This window comes from Larus michahellis, chromosome 20 (genome assembly GCF_964199755.1).
Source record: "Larus michahellis chromosome 20, bLarMic1.1, whole genome shotgun sequence".
Taxonomy (NCBI): domain Eukaryota; kingdom Metazoa; phylum Chordata; class Aves; order Charadriiformes; family Laridae; genus Larus; species Larus michahellis.
Window position 1 is genome coordinate 2,266,980 of NC_133915.1, and position 19,409 is coordinate 2,286,388.

General features: G+C 58.6%; 2 protein-coding genes across 5 annotated transcripts in view; both read left to right on the forward strand.

The window, feature by feature from the left end:
- LOC141733351 (uncharacterized) overlaps positions 1-1,211 on the forward strand; it is a 33,676-nt gene extending 32,465 nt beyond the window's left edge. Inside the window, exon 9 of the transcript XR_012584275.1 lies at positions 1,173-1,211. The gene's annotated coding sequence lies outside the window, so the exon portion shown is untranslated. The remainder of the gene's footprint in view (positions 1-1,172) is intronic.
- A 1,246-nt stretch (positions 1,212-2,457) lies between these two features.
- Positions 2,458-19,192, forward strand: LOC141733350 (uncharacterized). 4 transcript variants are annotated; one of them, XM_074563598.1, is made up of 6 exons: positions 4,819-5,649; positions 6,113-6,226; positions 7,153-7,260; positions 8,014-8,158; positions 8,891-10,511; positions 13,117-19,192. In XM_074563598.1, the coding sequence occupies exon 6, from the start codon at positions 16,424-16,426 to the stop codon at positions 17,354-17,356; it is 933 nt and encodes a 310-aa protein (XP_074419699.1). In that variant the 5' UTR covers positions 4,819-5,649; positions 6,113-6,226; positions 7,153-7,260; positions 8,014-8,158; positions 8,891-10,511; positions 13,117-16,423; the 3' UTR covers positions 17,357-19,192. The 4 variants fall into 3 exon arrangements, with proteins under 4 accessions (XP_074419698.1, XP_074419699.1, XP_074419702.1 ...); XM_074563597.1 differs by lacking the exon at positions 4,819-5,649 and adding an exon at positions 2,458-2,573 and having other exon boundaries at positions 6,113-10,511; XM_074563600.1 differs by lacking the exons at positions 4,819-5,649; positions 6,113-6,226; positions 7,153-7,260; positions 8,014-8,158; positions 8,891-10,511 and adding an exon at positions 10,786-10,855.
- Positions 19,193-19,409: the final 217 nt, after the last annotated feature.

Below are 19,409 nucleotides of genomic sequence, written 5' to 3' on the forward strand. Positions count from 1 at the left end.
AGGGGGGTTTTGGTGGTGGTGGTGAGGAGGCAGGGGTGAGCGGAGGGCTCTGCCGAGGGGTCGAGGGGAGCCGGGCAGCCCTCCCAGCCCGCCTGGTGTCTCACACCAGGACAGGGTGGGGCAGGGGAAGGGGGAAATGCGGTTGGCAGGGGAGAAATGTTTATGGATTGTGTCAGGAACGGTGTGGCCAGGACTGGGGCAGTGACCGTCCCCCTGTACTGGGCACTGGTGAAGCCCCACCTCGAATATTGTGTTCATTTTGGGGCCCCTCACTCCAAGAAGGACATTGAGGCGCCAGAGCGTGTCCAGAGAAGGGCAACGGAGCTGGTGAGGGGTCTGGAGCATAAGTCTGGTGAGGAGTGGCTGAGGGAGCTGGGGGTGTTCATCCTGGAGAAGAGGAGGCTGAGGGGAGACCTTCTCACTCTCCACAACTCCCTGAAAGGAAGGTGTAGCCGGGGGGGGTCAGTCTCTTCTCCCAAGGAACAGGCGATGGGACAAGAGGAAATGGCCCCCAGTTGCGCCAGGGCGGGTTTAGGATGGAAATTAGGAAAAATTTCTCACCACAAGGGTTGTCAAACATCAGAAGAGGCTGCCCAGGACACTGGTGGAGTCGCCATCCCTGGAAGGATTTAAAATCCGGGCAGACGTGGTGCTGAGGGACGTGGGTTAGTGGTGTTTTGGGCAGGGCTGAGTTAATGGTTGGACTTGATGATCTGAAAGGCCTTTTCCAAGGATTGTGGGTCCAGCAGCACCAGGGCTGCTCGCTGGGTGTCGCTCGTGCTCCTCGGCTGCCAACCTGCTGCCAAAACCCGACCCAGGTGGATCTAGTGGGAAATCGCTCGGTTTCTGTCCCGTCCACGCAAGCTTTTCTCTCCCATTGTTGCTGCCTCAGATGGTGGTTTCCACTCCGGTGTCCCTCCGAGGAGCTGCTCTGTGTGTCCCCTTGCCGCGTGTCCCCCCGCAATGGTGTCAGGCCACCCAGCTTTACGTCCCACGTCCTTTCAGCCAGTCGCTTCCCCCTCTCTCTCTTTGTCCCCTCCATCTCTGTGGCTGCTGGGGACTGAGGACGGCCACTGCCACCTGCGTATCCTGTGGGTGTCACCAGACGAGCACCGCATCCCCGCTGTCCCTCCCCAGGCGGTTAAGTCACCCCCCTCTCTCTGCCCTTACAGGTTTCCCAGAGGATGGAACCGGCATCGGTGAGGACCAAAGTCCCCTCCTTCCTGTCAGACCTGGGGAAGGCCACGCTGTGGGGCATCTGGAAATGTCCCCGCTGCGGCACTTACAATGGCACCAGAGGCCTCATCCGCAAGAACAAGACCTGCGGCACCATCTTCCGCTACGGCACCCGCAAGCAGCCCAGCGTTGACGCCGTCAAGATCGTTAGTGGCTTGGACTTACTGGTTTATTCAGTGCAGCAGAGGGACCGGGGACCGGATTACCGGTGCTTTGTGGAGCTGGGGGTCTCGGAGACGGCCGTCCAGACGGTGGACGGGACCATCATCACGCAGCCCCCAGCCATGGAATGAGGGAAAGACTTGGAAGAAAAAGGCAAAACTCACGCGTTGAGGTAAAGGCAGTTTAAAATTACAGCAAAGAAAAGAAGAAAACAACAACAAGAATACTGAGAGAGGAATATACAAAACATGATTACGATAGCACCGCTCACTGACCGGACCTGGGAAGCCCCAGCCCTGCGAAGGGGCAGCTCCCAGGGCATGGCCCACAGGGGATGGAATACCTGTGTCCCTGCCAGGTCCTGGGGAAATTAACCCTACCGCCACCGGCACCAGGACAGCAGGTTGCCAGTTTGAAAAGGAGCCAGCTCTCTTAACACCCTCGGGTGGATATCGTCAGGGCCCATTGATGTGTAGGGCTCAGGCTCCTGTAATAGCTTCTATACCAACTCTCCCTGCGTTTGTGTTTACGTCAGCCTGGATTGTTGTTCCCAAGGCCAGCCGCCCAACGAAGGGAATTCCCTTTCTTGGGAATAAACTGGTTTTGTGCTTCCAGGAGAGCATTCTTGAAAAACTCCCAGCACTCACTTGCTCCTCCGGGGAAGCTTCCCGTGGAATCCCTGCCGTCTGGGCTCTCAGCAAACTGAGCCTTGCTCTTCAAAAATCTGAAATCTTTGCCTCAGTGCTAACCTTCAGGGCGCCCGGCAGGATCCCAGACTCCACAATACTGAGATGACTGCAGCCGAGGCTGTCACTAACTGAGGCGCTACGAGGCAGGTGGGCTTGGTTTGTGAGTAGCACGTCCAGCATCCTCGTTCCTGCTTGGCGCATCTTAAAGCGAGAAAGATTGTAGCCACACAGTCTTCCCTTTTTCCTCTTCTTCTGGTTAAAAAGAGTTGAGAAGTTAAGGGAAGGGTTTTTACTTCAAGTTTTCAGGAGCGTGTTCAAGAGGTCTTTTGCATACTGTTAGACACTGAACATCCTAAACTAAACGGAACTGTCAGTTCCCGTGTTCGGTGACCTCTGAGGTTTGCAAGGCGTGCTTGACTGTGTACAGACATCATTTTATCCTGAAAATGAGAAAAAGAGAATGTTTCCCCTGCGCTGGCTGTTCAGGTAAAATGACTTTTAAGATTTTTTGTTTCCTCTTTTGAAAGATATTGCTTTAGGTAAAGGTCTGGGATAAAAATGACTCTATTTCTATTCTCTCATAGTCTGGGCCTTTTTTTGTCAGTGTCAGGGAAGGACGGAATTCCTTCTTCCCCCGCCCCTCCTCATGAGAGCACTGGAAAGAGAATGAGATACATCTGTTCCTTAGTACCTGCAACAGCAGCTCCTTGGACAATTAGAGAGAAGCCCACCTGTATGCACGCTTTGCTCCCGCTGCTTTCATTGTTACACGGGCAGCATGGCTTGTGCTAGCCAGTGCCTAGAGGAAGAACAAGCATCTTTGTAACCTCGCTCTGGAGACCGCTGGTGGCTGAATGAGCATCCACACTTTAAAGAGCATCACTGACGTTTGATAGACCCCGTGCAAGTAGTTACTAAAAGCCCATGTGAGGCGATTGCAGGCTTGCGATGCCTTGATGCCTACCACATTCCCTTTTAGCCAGGACCTTCTTTTGACTCTTCTAAGGTGTCATTATCTCTGACAACATCAGTGGCTAACCACGTAGCAGAACTAAAAGAAATTGGCGAGGTTCTTTCAGTTGTGCCCTTTTCTTTATTTCACGTTACTAATAAGGAGCGTGAAGGTTTTAGCCTTTGCATCCTCATCCCTTCCCAGTGCGTCTTCTGACTCGGTGTAACACTCCAAAGTTAGGTAAGGTTTCCAGGTTTTCCCTGGAAGACTTTGTGGACAAGTCCACAGGCCTGCCGAGCGCAGCCTTAGGAGCGGACGCGCTGGCCGTGGAGCTGGTGATGTTGGAGGTGTCGGAGGAGAGAAGTCGAGCAGGGTCTGGTCGCTGGGGCACGGCGGGAGCTGCGCATCTGAGCACACCCCACGCATGGACATGTCTGGCATCCACGCGGCCGGGAGAGCAGAACTGACCCCGCACTGCTCTTCCAGACACGTTTCGATAGAGCCCATGGGAATGCGGAGAACTGGTGTACCTGTGGGGTCAGAGATGCTCCATTTGACTCATGAGCAAAAGCAAAAAAAGAGGCACTGGTATTTCAAGCACTCAGTCTTAAGTCCTGTATTTAGGCAACTCTCTCTCATCAGAGTCTCACCAGCGACTCCAAGCTTTCAGTCTCTTTCACCGGTAGGTTCCTGAAGCAACACTGGAGAAGACAGGCCTTGTTTGACTCCATTTCTTAATCCAGAAAGCAAAAAGGATATCTAACTCTCCCTAAGCATCCTCCTCACCTCAAAGACAGGGAAAGGTATTTTGAAGGTGTCAGCCAATGGGAGGAAGACCTTTGGAAAAGGTCTAACTCGTTCTGGCTGAACCCAGTGGATCCCATTAAGGCCGACGTTGCGTCTGACTGGCGAGGATCTTCTCCGAGCACGTCAGGTGGCGCAAAGGCCAGAGCACAAGGGCAGTCTTCTAACAACTCTGCTGAGCAGCTGTGACTGAAGTGCAGTAGTTCGCAGGCTCAGCAATTCATTGGCAGCGCCTCTACGTGACGGGGATGCAGCTTTCGCACGTATTTTGCTGTGCACGAGAGGGAACTGCCCCAGAGCCCGCGGGCAAAAGGCTTACATGCTGAGTAAAGCCGGGCTTTTCTTTAGAGAAGTTTTGTTTTCTGTCTTGTGGCCCATTTGACAAAGCAGCCAAGTCTGTCTGCTGTGGGAGTGTTTTGTCCAGAATCGCTTCCAAGCCAAAAAGCAGTGTTTTCCAGGTAACGGTTGGGGACGAGCCTGGGTTGGCCAGTTTTGCCGCGCTGGGACTCTGCAGGTGTCACAGCCGGTCCCGCTGGGGGCGGTGCCCCATGGCCGTGGCTGCAGTGGGGCGGCCGGGCTGTGAGGTCACAGAGCTGTGCCACGCCCTCACGTGCAGTGCTGTGTCGCGGGCAGTGCTCCGGCAGTGCCAGCAGCGGCAGCAGCGGCAGCAGTGCCAGCAGCAGTAGTGCCAGCAGCAGCAGCAGCAGCATAGTGCAAGTGCAGGGCGTCATGACCCCCGCCCGCCTCCTTGTCCTCCTCCTGGTGCTGCTGCAAGCCCATGACACCTGGGCTGCTTCATGGAGAATGCCGGGATTAGGTAGGCAGACAAGCCGTCCCCCAGCCCTGGCAGCGTGGCACAGCACCCAGCACACCTCGGGGTGGCAGCGGGGCTGGGGTCGTGGTGGGGCAGGGCTGGGAGGGCAGCGGGGCTGGGTGAGCCGTGGCCAGCTCTGTGGGTGTCAGGAGGCAGATGCCTCACAGGGAGGTGGAGGGGCCCATGGATGCTGCGGGGGCATTTTCCAGGCGAACAGTGGGGCCGGGAGTGGCACCACAGGGTGAGAAACCATCCCTGGAGCCGGCCCTGTGCCGCCCTGCCCCGCAGCAGCCTTAGCCCAGCCTGCGGGTCTGGGCCGCAGCGGCACCGCAGGAGCACTTCTTCCCCAGGCTGGTCACAGCCGTGCCGGGGGCCATGGCTCTCCTGCTCCCTGGCTGCATCTCGGCTTTCAGCCTCAGGGCCGGCCGACCGTGGGAGATGTCCGCTCAGGAAAACAGAAGCATTCCTGCTCGAGCCCTGCAGTTCTCTCCTTGGGCGAATCCAGGCCCCCATGGGACACACAACCCCCGCCCACAGCCCGGGGAGCAGAGGGGGCAGCGCTGGTGCAGGTTCTCACCGGCCAGTGGGGCTCTTCTCCATGGGAGGTGTGAATGGTCAGTGTTTCCCTCCGGTGCTTTCCTGCGGGCTGCTTCTGTGCACGGTAGACATCTCCTGGGAAGGAATCCCCGAGGGGCCATATGTTTCTCCATCCGGTCCTTGAGGATGGACATGCACTTGGCCTGGAAACAGTATCCTGAGAGCTGCCAGGTGCCAGCGAACGGGTCACCCAGGCCCCTCTGCAGCTTCGGAAATCTCCAGCCACGTCTGGGTCCCACGACAGTACCTGACCCCTCCAGTCACTGCAGGTCACTGAGAAAGCAGTAGATCACCACATCTCATGCAAACGTGCTTGATTACAGCTGTGCCTGCAGCCGACGGCCACCCGACTTCTCTGCCGGATCTCGTCCGGGAGCCTCAGGGCGATCCCACAGGTCTGTCGCTTGAATGAGTGCGCATTTAGGTTTTCATAGTCTGTTGATACAAAGTCTGACTTAATATCTTGTTGGCCGATGCTCAGACGTGCAGAAGAGCCGAGGGGGAATGGGTCAGGCTCAGTGATGTGCCCCAGGGACTCGGCCTTGCAAAGCGTTCCTTCCCAGCCTCTCCGACCCTGCGCTGCTTCCAGCGCCTGCTGCAAAGCCAGCGGGCTTGTTGGGCTTGAGTTTAGAGCTGGTGTGAGCTCCAGGGAGTCCCGTCTCCCGACAGCTCGGTGCGTGCTTTGTTTCAGAGGGGCCTGGTCCAGGTGCCCAGTGGCTGTGCACAATGCTGCTGCGTGGAAGGGCGAGACGCGTGCCACGGGTCAATCCCGTGTTTGAACTGCATTCGCTGCCGTTCAGGTGGGAAGAACTCTATTGAAATATCTCACGGGAGCTGCTCCGGTGTGTTTGTTTCCAGACGTGGCTGGAGTTCCTCAAAGATCAAAGTCCAAAGCTGAAAAGAGAAAATCTTCCCAGCGGTCATCAGAAGTCCTAAAGGAACTCCTGAAGGAATTGGACAAAGCGGCACATGGTGGGCATATCTCACTCTTAAGCACAAGGCTCGGGAAGCCGAGGTTTTAGCTGCCTGTGTGGACAAGCCGTAGCCTAGACAGCAGGAAGGGATGGATCAGAGCCTCCCTGCGGTGACACTCAATTTCACGCCTTGCAGGTGCTGGCGAGCTGCAGACAGAGACGGTCCAGAGTCTCTGCTGCCAGGTGTGGTCCAAGCTGAGTGCCAGGGACAGCTGCTGCCCCAGTTAGAGCGTTACTCCTCAGAGCTGCTCTGGGCAGACGGTGGTGTCCAGCTGGCAGGAACTGGCGGTGCTCGCGTCTTGAGCGCGTGAGGAACTTGCCGAGGAGCTGATCCCAGAGAAGCCGTGAGAGGGCCAGCACCCTCTCTGCAAGTCAACAGAGAGGAGAGTGCCCCTGGGTGGCCGAGAGGATGCGCAGGCAGCTTGGGGCCGCTGGGACCGGCAGAGTTGGCCAGGGCTGGAGCAGCCCCAGCTTCACAGCCTGGTCCAGCCCCGTTGTCCTCCTTGATGTCTGAGGACTCTCGGGGACACCTCGGGCTCAGGGACAGGTGAAAGCTGGACACCCGGCTTGAGGCCGGACACCTAACTTGAAGGCCGCTCAAATGAAGGGCTGTGAATTCAGCCTCGGGTGGTTTAGCTGTCTCTTGCCGGTTGTGTTTTAGGTAACTTGGGTGTTTTTCCGCTTCTTTTGGGGGACTGTGGGCTCTTGTGTGCACTGGGAAACCAAAGAGGGTCTCGCGTTTAGATTTTTCTCCATGAAGGACACGTTGTTTGGACTAGTGACCTGGTGCACCCCCAAATTCCCAGGCTTTGTGTCTAAGCGATACTCATGTATTTTGGGAAGTATCGCCTCCTGAAGACACCATGTTGCCCATGAGGAGCGGTTACTTCTATCTCGTTCAACTGACCTGCTTTCTTTTGAAAGTGAGGGACTGGGGGCCTGTGGACAAGGAGGCGCTTCAGGAAGGAGGCAGTCGGGCAGTGCCAGTCTCTGATGAAGCAACGAGGGCACTTCAATCAGCAGGCGTGCCAGGTAATTGCCGTCCCTCGGTCATCCAGCGTCCTGAATCAAAATCCCTGGGTGTCTGCAGGCTCTTCCCCTGGTGCCCGCTGCTGCACATCGTGTCAGCAGCCAAACTATCGAAAAGAAGCCAGGAAGGGCTCTCTGAGGATGACTGTCACCTCTGGGCTGTGGAGGTTATGGCCAGCAGTGTGCGCCTAACCCTCTCTGGATGCGGGGGGATGCTCACCGCCCACCACACCCAGTTCACCCGAGTTTCAGAACTTTGCCATTTTGGGAAGGAGGCCATCTGAGCCAGCCTCAGCAGATGATGGGAAATGCGGCTCTTAATGGAACGTACCTCCCGCAATAGCCGCACGCCAGAGCTCGCCGTGAGTCCCCCGAGGCACAACAGCAGGGAGACAAGTCCTGAAAACTCGGGGCATGCAAGCGGTGCCCACGCTGAAGAAAAGGCAAAGAGGGAGAGGGAGGTTGGGGTGTCTCCCGAGAGGGCCTGACTCCGTCCCTTCGGGGTGTGGGTGCTTGGCTGGGGCGGGAGAGTTGGGGGCAAGAGGAGAAAGAGAGGCTCCAGAGTGCACTGATTTGCGACGGCTGTGGGGGTTTCCTTTGCTTTCACCGAAACCAAGGAGACGACGCAGCCCCAGGCTGTTCCCTCCTTCAGGGATGCTAACAAAGTGCAAAAGAACGTTCGCTGGCAATGTCAGACCTCCTGTGAGACTGCCAGTGGCGCGCAGGACACACTAACGTACAGAATTGTTCCTCCAGGTGTGGATGGCAAGAGAAACACAAATGCCATAGATCCTCAAGACTTCCAGAAGTATTGGATAGAAGGCGCCGTGGCGATCTTAGGCTCCGTGCTGTTTGGGATGGGACTGTGTTGTGCGATCTATTTGTGGAGGGAGAGGAAAAAGTAAGTTGTTGCGGGGGAGGAGGTGCCAAGCTCCTGCATTAGATGGCTGCTATTTGCCATGAAGCATTTAGAGGTAGGGTGTTCTGGAGTGCCGAGTTAGGTACGGGCCAAAGTCTGTCAGGTGATGCCGTAAATCCCAGATGTTCACCTCAGCCAAGGTGTCCCAGCAACTCCGGCCATGGTGAGGAACCTTCACAGCTATCGTCCCGTCTTCGGAGAAAGAGCTGTCCCATCTGCAGCCCAGCGCTGCCAGCGTGTGTGTTCTCAGCAAGGGCGGGGGTTTTGTCTGGGCAGGGGTGTGTATCTCTGCAGACAGGTATTCTGAAGAGAGGATGGAGAGCAGCTCACCCAAGAGGGAGCCCAGGCTGTCCCCTTGTCTGGCCAGGGATGGGCAGGGGAGGCGAGTGCTGGTCCTTGCCAGGCACGCTGAGAAAGGAGAGCAGGAGGCTCTCCCGGCCCTGCGTTGCTGTGCCCAGCTTTGGTCCCCTGGATCTCCTTCCCGGCACGTGCAGAGCAGCCAGGTCAGGATGCCCAGGGCGGAGAGGAGACGAGCCACGGGCAGGCGAGCGGAGCCCCAGCCCAGGGGTGCGCGGAGCCCCGTTTTCCTGCACGGAGCTCCCCACCTGCAGCCGGATGCCCACACCCCCCGGGGCGTCCGTCGCTGTCCCGCACCCTCGCACCCGCCCGGCACCACAGCCGTGTCAGAGCCTCAGCAGCCTCCTCTCTCCACAGCCGCCTCTCCGCAGCTTCAGGAGCCCAGCCCAACCCCAGCAGCTACCCCTCGTGCCCGGACAGCCGCACCACCCGTCCCAGCACCCCTGAGAGTCGGCCCCAACCCCAGCAGCCATCACCTGTGCCTGGGAAAGCGGCCCACCTGCCACCGAGCACCCAGAAACGGGCCCCTGACAGACTGGACGTCCGCCTGGTCTTCCCGACCCCACCCGAGCCTCCCCCGCTACCGACAGCGGTAGGGATTTGGGATATCAAAAGGCTCCCGACTGACAGCTGAAGGGGTCGACCATTCTGATTTCAAAATAAAGGTGTAGCCATACATACAGAGCAGTCGCGCTCTTGTCTGTGTCATAACGGTAGCAATGCCAGGAGTTCTGCAATTCTGGTCTGAAGTTCCTATCGGGGCAGGCAGGGACAAGGATGCCCGTGGTGTCAGCAGGCAGGAGCTGGGCGTGGGACCCGCCGACGGGCCAGCAAGACCCAGCCTCCCTGGTGGGACTGGCCCACAAAATTCTGAGCCACTGAGGCACCCATGGAGCTCGTTACAGGTCATCACCCCCACCTTGGCCTCCCGTGCCAGCACCGCAGCTCTTTGTCTCAGTGAGTGACTGCTGGTGGCCATTATGTATCGTTTAAACCTGCCCCTTCTGCTGCAGCCTCTGGCCTTGCCTTCTCAGCCACTCTTGTGTGAGCTCCGGGCTGTTTGCGGTCCCTGCTCCTGCCCAGGCTTGTCCCAGCCTCAGAAAATCTTGGGAAAAGTGCCTTTTCACCGTGATCATCCGGCTCAGCTGCTGATGTTCCAGCACCGCAGCTCTTTCTCTTGGTGACTGATCGTTGGTGGCAGTTACACCTCATTTAAACCTGCCCCTGCTGCTGCAGGCTCTGGCCTTGCCTCCTCATCCGCTGTTGCACGAGCTCCGGGCTCCCTGCGGGTCCCTGCTGCTGCCCAGGCTTGACCGAGAGAGGCTCCCACCCGACACCACAGCCGCCTCAGAGCCTCAGCAGCCTCCTCTCTCCACAGCCGCCTCTCCGCAGCTTCAGGAGCCCAGCCCAACACCAGCAGCTACCCCTCGTGCCCGGACAGCCGCACACCCGTCCCAGCACCTCTGAGAGCCGGCCCAAACCCCAGCAGCCATCACCTGTGCCTGGGAAACTGTCCCACCTGCCAGCGAGCACCCTGCCAGCCTCTGAAAGACTGGATATCCGCCTGGTCTTCCCGACCTGACCCGTGTCTCCCCCGCTGCCGACAGCAGTAGGGATGTGGGATATCAGAAGACTCCCAACTGACAGCTGAAGGCGTCGACCATTCTGATTTCAGCAGAATAAAGGTGTAGCCAGAACTACAGACCAGTTGTGCTGTTGTCCAGATCATAACGGCATGAATGCCAGGACTTCTGCAATTCTGGCCTGAAGTTCATACCGGGCCAGGCAGGGCCGAGGATGCCCACGGTGTCAGCAGGCAGGAGCTGGGCACGGGACCCGCCGACGGGCCAGGGGAACCCAGCCTCCCTGGTGGGACCAGCCCGCAAAATTCTGAGCCACTGAGGCACCCATGGGGCTCGCCAAGAGGTCATCACCCCCACCTCGGCCTCCCGTGCCAGCACCGCAGCGCTTTGTCTCGGTGAGTGACCTTTGGTGGCGCTTACGCCTCGTTTAAACCTGCCGCTTGCTCCCACATTGAAAGTGCCAGGAGGGAAAAGAGGGGCTTCTTCCTGCAGTCTCTGGAAAGCCCCACTCTTCCCTCCTGGCACCTTCGCTGTGGGGGAAATTCTCAGAGGTTTGATGGTTCTGAGCCCGGTTTCACCGCGGTGCAGGTGAAAAAAGAGGGGGGGAGGAGGGAGGGCCCTGCACGCGAGCGGGACAGGCAGTGACATCAGAGGGGCGGGGGGGATGGCGGGAAAACGGCACTGGGAACGGGAAGGGGAAGAAGCGACACGGTGGCGGGGGTGAGGGGCCGACGACACGGTGAGGCCGCGTTAGTGACGTCAGCGCGGGGGTCGGGGGTGGGCAAGGGGCTGTGGGTGAGGCTGCACGGTGGGGAGCGGGGGGAGGGCTCGGGCCTGCTACGGAGGTGAACCCGGGCCTGGTCGTGTGGGGACCGGGGCCCAGGGGAGGTCCCAGGCCCTGTTCTGAGGCGACTGAGGCCATGGGGGGGCCGCAGGGCCTCTCCTGAGGTGACAGTCGTTATGGAGAGGCCCCAGCCCCTGTTCTGAGGCGACAGCAGCCGAGGGAAGGCTCTGTCCTCAGGCGACAGCGGCCATGGGGAAGCCCCAGGCACCCTCCTGAGGCGACGGAGATGGAGGAGAGGCCCGGACCCGAAATGACAGTGGCCGAGGGGAGGCCCCAGGCCCCGTCCTGAGGCGACTGAGGCCACAGGGGGGCCCCAGGACCCTTCCTGAGGTGAGAAGGGCCAAGGGGAGGCCCCAGCCCTTGCCCTGACCCGACAGTAGCCGAGTGGAGGCCCCCTCCTGAGGCGACAGTAGCTGTGGGGAGGCCCCAGACGCAGTTCTGAGGTGACAGTGGCCAAGGGGAGGCCCTGCTCTCAGTGCCCGGCCCAGCAGCGTGCCCCCATCCTGGTCCTGCCTCATGCAGGGCCCAACCTGGCCCTTCGTTCTTGTGCTGGTCCCCGGGCCCTGCTGGGATGTGGGTGTCCCTGCCCCTGCGCTCCCCTCGGTGAGGGCCCTTCTGCTCACCCAGGGGGGTGTCGGGGCATTGTCCCACCTGGCACAGACCCACCGTCCCCTCAGCTGTGCCCTGTCCTTTGCAGTTGGGCCGGGAGCTCCCAGTGCAGCCCGTTTATCCAGTGTAAATACCCACTGAGGTCTGGGACTGGCTTCAGTCAGCACGGGGACACCGGGAGCTGCATTTCAGCGTCCCCGGCCTCTCCTCACACCCACCGCTCAGCTCCAGCGGTGACAAGAAATGCCCTTTGCCTCTGCCCGCTGTCTGCGTCTGTGGGATGCTGGCTCGAAGGCTCGGCTGCGTGTGGCTTTTCACACAGTGCCTGGTTTTGCCCCCAAAAGGGGGGTTTTGGTGGTGGTGAGGAGGCAGGGGTGAGCGGAGGGCTCTGCCGTGGGGTCGAGGGGAGCCGGGCAGCCCTCCCAGCCCGCCTGGTGTCTCACACCAGGACAGGGTGGGGCAGGGGAAGGGGGAAATGCGGTTGGCAGGGGAGAAATGTTTATGGATTGTGTCAGGAACGGTGTGGCCAGGACTGGGGCAGTGACCGTCCCCCTGTACTGAGCACTGGTGACGCCCCACCTCGAATATTGTGTTCATTTTGGGGCCCCTCACTCCAAGAAGGACATTGAGGCGCCGGAGCGTGTCCAGAGAAGGGCAACGGAGCTGGTGAGGGGTCTGGAGCACAAGTCTGGTGAGGAGTGGCTGAGGGAGCTGGGAGTGTTCAGCCTGGAGAAGAGGAGGCTGAGGGGAGACCTTCTCACTCTCCACAACTCCCTGCAAGGAAGGTGTAGCTGGGGGGGTCGGTCTCTTCTCCCAAGGAACAGGCGATGGGACAAGAGGAAATGGCCTCGAGTTGCGCCAGGGCGGGTTTAGGATGGGAATTAGGAAAAATTTCTGCACCACAAGGGTTGTCAAACATCAGAAGAGGCTGCCCAGGGCAGTGGTGGAATCGCTACCCCTGGAGGGATTTAATAGGCGGGCAGACGTGGTGCTGAGGGACGTGGGTTAGTGGTATTTTGGGCAGGGCTGAGTTAATGGTTGGACTTGATGATCTGGAAGGTCTTTTCCAACCTAAACGATTCTCTCATTCCATGATCCAGACAGGATTGTGGGTCCAGCAGCACCAGGGCTGCTCGCTGGGTGTCGCTCGTGCTCCTCGGCTGCCAACCTGCTGCCAAAACCCGACCCAGGTGGATCTAGGGGGAAATCGCTCAGTTTCTGTCCCGTCCATGCAAGCTTTTCTCTCCCATTGTTGCTGCCTCAGATGGTGGTTTCCACTCCGGTGTCCCTCCGAGGAGCTGCTCTGTGTGTCCCCTCACCGCGTGTCCCCCCGCAATGGTGGCAGGCCACCCAGCTTTACGTCCCACGTCCTTTCAGCCAGTCGCTTCCCCCTCTCTCTCTTTGTCCCCTCCATCTCTGTGGCTGCTGGGGACTGAGGACGGCCACTGCCACCTGCAGAGGGACCCGTGGGTGTCACCAGCCGAGCACCGTGTCCCCGCTGTCCCTCCCCAGGCGGTTAAGTCACCCCACTCTCTCTGCCCTTACAGGTTTCCCAGAGGATGGAACCGGCATCGGTGAGGACCAAAGTCCCCTCCTTCCTGTCAGACCTGGGGAAGGCCACGCTGCGGGGCATCTGGAAATGTCCCCGCTGCGGCACTTACAATGGCACCAGAGGCCTCATCCGCAAGAACAAGACCTGCGGCACCATCTTCCGCTACGGCACCCGCAAGCAGCCCAGCGTTGACGCCATCAAGATCATCAGTGGCTTGGACTTACAGATTTATTCGGTGCGGCAGAGGGACCGGGGACCGGATTACCGGTGCTTTGTGGAGCTGGGGGTCTCGGAGACGGCCATCCAGACGGTGGATGGGACCATCATCATGCAGCCCCCAGCCATGGAATGAGGGAAAGACTTGGAAGAAAAAGGCAAAACTCACGCGTTGAGATAAAGGCAGTTTAACATTACAGCAAAGAAAAGAAGAAAACAACAACAAGAATACTGAGAGAGGAATATACAAAACATGACTACGATAGCACCGCTCACTGACGGGACCTGGGAACCCCCAGCCCTGCGAAGGGGCAGCTCCCAGGGCATGGCCCACAGGGGATGGAATACCTGTGTCCCTGCCAGGTCCTGGGGAAATTAAGCCTTCCCCGACCGGCAGCAGGACAGACAGGTTGCCAGTTTGAAAAGGAACCAGCTCTCTTAACACCCTCGGGTGGATATCGTCAGGGCCCATTGATGTGTAGGGCTCAGGCTCCTGTAATAGCTTCTATACCAACTCTCCCTGCGTTTGTGTTTACGTCAGCCTGGATTGTTGTTCCCAAGGCCAGCCGCCCAACGAAGGGAATTCCCTTTCTTGGGAATAAACTGGTTTTGTGCTTCCAGGAGAGCATTCTTGAAAAACTCCCAGCACTCACTTGCTCCTCCGGGGAAGCTTCCCGTGGAATCCCTGCCGTCTGGGCTCTCAGCAAGCTGAACCTTGCTTTTCAAAAATCTGAAATCTTTGCCTCAGTGCTAACCTTCAGGGCGCCCGGCAGGATCCCAGACTCCACAATACTGAGATGACTGCAGCCGAGGCTGTCACTAACTGAGGCGCTACGAGGCAGGTGCGCTTGGTTTGTGAGTAGCACATCCAGCATCCTCATTCCTGCTTGGCGCATCTTAAAGCGAGAAAGATTGTAGCCACACAGTCTTCCCTTTTTCCTCTTCTTCTGGTTAAAAAGAGTCGAGAAGTTAAGGGAAAGTTTTTTACTTCAAGTTTTCAGGAGCGTGTTCAAGATGTCTTTTGCGTACCGTTAGACACTGAACATCCTAAACTAAACGGAACTGTCAGTTCCCGTGTTCGGTGACCTCTGAGGTTTGCAAGGCGTGCTTGACTGTGTACAGACATCATTTTATCCTGAAAATGAGAAAAAGAGAATGTTTCCCCTGCGCTGGCTGTTCAGGTAAAATGACTTTTAAGATTTTTTGTTTCCTCTTTTGAAAGATATTGCTTTAGGTAAAGGTCTGGGATAAAAATGACTCTATTTCTGTTCTCTCACAGTCTGGGCCTTTTTTTGTCAGTGTCAGGGAAGGACGGAATTCCTTCTTCCCCCGCCCCTCCTCATGAGAGCACTGGAAAGAGAATGAGATACATCTGTTCCTTAGTACCTGCAACAGCAGCTCCTTGGACAATTAGAGAGAAGCCCACCTGTATGCACGCTTTGCTCCCGCTGCTTTCATTGTTACACGGGCAGCATGGCTTGTGCTAGCCAGTGCCTAGAGGAAGAACAAGCATGTTTGTAACCTCGCTCTGGAGACCGCTGGTGGCTGAATGAGCGTCCACACTTTAAAGAGCATCACTGACGTTTGATAGACCCCGTGCAAGTAGTTACTAAAAGCCCATGTGAGGCGACTGCAGGCTTGCGATGCCTTGATGCCTACCACATTCCCTTTTAGCCAGGACCTTCTTTTGACTCTTCTAAGGTGTCATTATCTCTGACAACATCAGCGGCTAACCACGTAGCAGAACTAAAAGAAATTGGCGAGGTGCTTTCAGTTGTGCCCTTTTCTTTATTTCACGTTACTAATAAGGAGCGTGAAGGTTTTAGGCTTTGCATCCTCATCCCTTCCCAGTGCGTCTTCTGACTCGGTGTAACACTCCAAAGTTAGGTAAGGTTTCCAGGTTTTCCCTGGAAGACTTTGTGGACAAGTCCACAGGCCTGCCGAGCCCAGCCTTAGGAGCGGACGCGCTGGCCGTGGAGCTGGTGATGTTGGAGGTGTCGGAGGAGAGAAGTCGAGCAGGGTCTGGTCGCTGGGGCACGGCAGGACCTGTGCATCTGAGCACACCCAGCGCATGGACATATCTGGCATCCATGCGGCCGGGAGAGCAGAACTGACCCCGCACTGCTCTTCCAGACACGTTTCGATAGAGCCCATGGGTATGCGGAGAACTGGTGTACCTGTGGGGTCAGAGATGCTCCATTTGACTCATGAGCAAAAGCAAAAAAAGAGGCACTGGTATTTCAAGCACTCAGTTTTAAGTCCTGTATTTAGGCAACTCTCTCTCATCAGAGTCTCACCAGCGACTCCAAGCTTTCAGTCTCTTTCACCGGTAGGTTCCTGAAGCAACACTGGAGAAGACAGGCCTTGTTTGACTCGATTTCTTAATCCAGAAAGCAAAAAGGATATCTAACTCTCCCTAAGCATCCTCCTCACCTCAAAGACAGGGACAGGTATTTTGAAATCGATCCACGCAATATTTCTGTACTGTCGACACAACAGGTGTTCCTTTCTTTTTCAAAATGCTGAAATACTGATTTCATGGTTCTCTTGGAAAAGGGCATTTTCGAAGGAGCGGGGTGCTCAATAGATGAGGAAGAATTAAAAGCAAGGTCAACAGTATGGCGGTGTAAAGAGAAATCGGCGAAGCTTTGCAGAGTGTCAACCAATGGGAGGAAGACCTTTGGAAAAGGTCTAACTCGTTCTGGCTGAGCACAGTGGATCCCATTAAGGCCGACGTGGCGTCTGACTGGCGAGGATCTTCTCTGAGCACGTCAGGTGGCGCAAAGGCCAGAGCACAAAGGCAGTCTTCTCACAACTCTGCTGTGCAGCTGCGACGGAAGGGTACAGGAGCCAGGCAGAAAAGGCTGTCCCTGTCACCACAGGCTGCCTTGCTGAACTTTACCAGCACCTCCTCCCAGCGCTCCTCCTCCTGTGCGAGCACCCCGTATCACCCCCTCTGCCCCGCAGCCTGCGCACTCCCAGCCACAGTGCTGCCTCCCAAAATAGGTCCACAAAGTGAGAAAGAACGTCTGCTGGCAGTAGCGCGCAGGACACACTAACGTACGGAATTGTTCCTCCAGGTGTGGATGGCAACAGAAAAACAAATGCTGCGGATCCTAAAGACTTCCAGCAAGGGCGGGGGTTTTGTCTGGGCAGGGGTGTGTATCTCTGCAGACAGGTATTCTGAAGAGAGGATGGAGAGCAGCTCACCCAAGAGGGAGCCCAGGCTGTCCCCTTGTCTGGCCAGGGATGGGCAGGGGAGGCGAGTGCTGGTCCTTGCCAGGCACGCTGAGAAAGGAGAGCAGGAGGCTCTCCCGGCCCTGCGTTGCTGTGCCCAGCTTTGGTCCCCTGGGTCTCCTTCCCGGCACGTGCAGAGCAGCCAGGTCAGGATGGCCAGGGCGGAGAGGAGACGAGCCACGGGCAGGCGAGCGGAGCCCCAGCCCAGGGGTGCGCAGAGCCCCGTTTTCCTGCACGGAGCTCCCCACCTGCAGCCAGATGCCCACACCCCCCGGGGCGTCCGGCGCTGTCCCGCACCCTCGCACCCGCCCGGCACCACAGCCGTGTCAGAGCCTCAGCAGCCTCCTCTCTCCACAGCCGCCTCTCCGCAGCTTCAGGAGCCCAGCCCAACCCCAGCAGCTACCCCTCGTGCCCGGACAGCCGCACCACCCGTCCCAGCACCTCTGAGAGTTGGCCCGAACCCCAGAAGCAAATCAAATCGCTCCGTTGTCCGGGTCATAACGGCAGCAATGCCAGGAATTCAGCAATTCTGGGCCAAACTTCATATCGGGGCAGACAGGGACGAGGATGCCCACGGTGTCAGCAGGCAGGAGCTGGGTACAGGACCTGCTGACGGGCCAGGGGAACGCAGCCTCCCTGGTGGGACCGGCCCACTAAATTCTGAGCCACTGAGGCAGCCATGGGGTCGTTACAGGTCATCACCCCCACCTCAGCTTCCCGTGCCAGCACCGCAGCTCTTTGTCTCAGTGAGTGACCGTTGGTGGCGCTTACCCCTCATTTAAACCTGCCGCTGCTGCTGCAGGCTCCGGCCTGGCCTCCTCAGCTCCTGTCACGCGAGCTCCGGGCTCCGTGCGGGTCCCTGCCGCTGCCCGGGCTTGACCGAGAGAGGCTCCCGCCCGGCACCACAGCCGCCTCAGAGCCTCAGCAGCCTCCTCTCTCCACAGCCGCCTCTCTGCAGCTTCAGGAGCCCAGCCCAAACCCAGCAGCTACCCCTCGTGCCCGGACAGCTGCACACCCGTCCCAGCACCTCTGAGAGGTAGCCCCAACCCCAGCAGCCATCACCTGTGCCTGGGAAACCAGCCCCACCTGCCAGGGAGCACCCAGAAACAGGCCCCTGCCAGCCCGGCCAGCCACCCATCCTTCTCGATCCCACCGCTGCCTCTCCCGCTGCCCACCTCAGAGATGTGGCCCCAACACTGACAGCCATCATCTCTGCCTCAAAAACCTGCATGCCTGCCAGGGAGCACCCAGGAAGAGGTCCCCGCCAGCCCGGAGAGCTGCCTGGCCTGCCAAACCCCAACCCACCTCCCCCGCTGCCCGACTAACCGCTGCCCCGGTCCCCATGACCAGCAGCCATCATCTGTATCTCCAAAGCACAGCCACTTTCCACGGAGCACCCAGGAACCGGCCCCGGACAGGCTGGACACCGCCTGACCTTCCCGACCCCATCCCTGCCCCCGGCTGCCCAACTCAGACAGCCGACCCCAAAACAACCAGCTATTATCTCTGCCTCAAAAACCAGCCCACCTGCCACGGAGCACCCAGGAACTGGCCTCCACCAGCCCAGCCAGCCAGCCCCAACGGCGGCAGCAGCAGCCATCACCTATTGCCTGGGAAAATGGCCCACCTGCCAGGGAGCCCCCGGGAACCAGCCCCCACCAGCCCGGACAGCCGCCCGGCCTTCCCGACCCAACGCCTGCGTCCCTCACTGCCCAACGCAGCCAGACGGCCCTTCGGGACCAGGCCAGCGCCCTCCAGCGCCCGCAGGAACAGAAGCCACCTGCCTGCCTCCCAACACCATCGCCCTCATCGTCCTGCAAGGGTGCCAGGCGGCCCCGACAGCGGTACAGGCTTGGGCTGCCACAAGGCTCCCGACGGACAGCTGCAGGGGTCGACCATTCTGAGTTCAGAATAAAGGCGTAGCCATAAACACAGACCAGTTGCGCCGTTGCCAGATACTAATGGCAGCAATGCCGGGAATTCAACAATTCTGGGACAAACTTCATATCGGGGCAGGCAGGGACGAGGATGCCCACAGTGTCAGCAGGCAGGAGCTGGGCACAGGACCCGCCGACGGGCTCCCTGCAGGTCCCTGCCGCTGCCCGGGCTTGTCCCGGCCTCAGAAAAACTCGGAAAAAGCCCCTTTTCTCCACGACCATGTCTCATGTTTCGCCATGTCCCAGCGGCACTGTCCCCCATGCCGTGGGGGACACATACATGGGGACACCTTGTTACTGCCCTGGGGACACCAAAATTGCCCCAGGGGACCCAAAAATTACCCCAGTTGACCACCAGGTGTCAGGAGGCAGATGCCTCATGGGGAGGTGGAGGGTCCTGTGGCTGCTGCAGGGGCATTTTCCAGGCGAACAGCCCAACACCAGCAGCCACCCCTCGTGCCCGGACAGCCGCACCACCCGTCCCAGCACCTCTGAGAGCTGGCCCCAACCCCAGCAGCCATCACCTGTGCCTGGGAAACCGGCCCCACCTGCCAGGGAGCACCCAGGAACCGGCCCCCGAAAGACTGGACATCTGCCTGGTCTTCCCGACCCCAGCCCTGCCTCCTCCGCTGCCGACAGCGGTAGGGATTTGGGATATCAGAAGACTCCCGACTGACAGCTGCAGGGGTCGACCATTCTGATTTAAGCAGAATAAAGGCGTAGCCAAAAACACAGACCAGTCGCGCCGTTGTTGGGTTGTTACAACAGCAATGCCAGGAATTCAGCAGTTCTGGGCCAAACTTCATATCGGGGCAGGCAGGGACGAGGATGCCCACGGTGTCAGCAGGCAGGAGCTGGGCACGGGACCCGCCGACGGGCCAGGGGAACCCAGCCCCCC

Excerpts from the sequence above, each read along its gene's own strand:
- LOC141733350 (XM_074563597.1), top strand. The coding sequence starts at position 16,424 with ATGGCAACAGAAAAACAAATGCTGCGGATCCTAAAGACTTCCAGCAAG.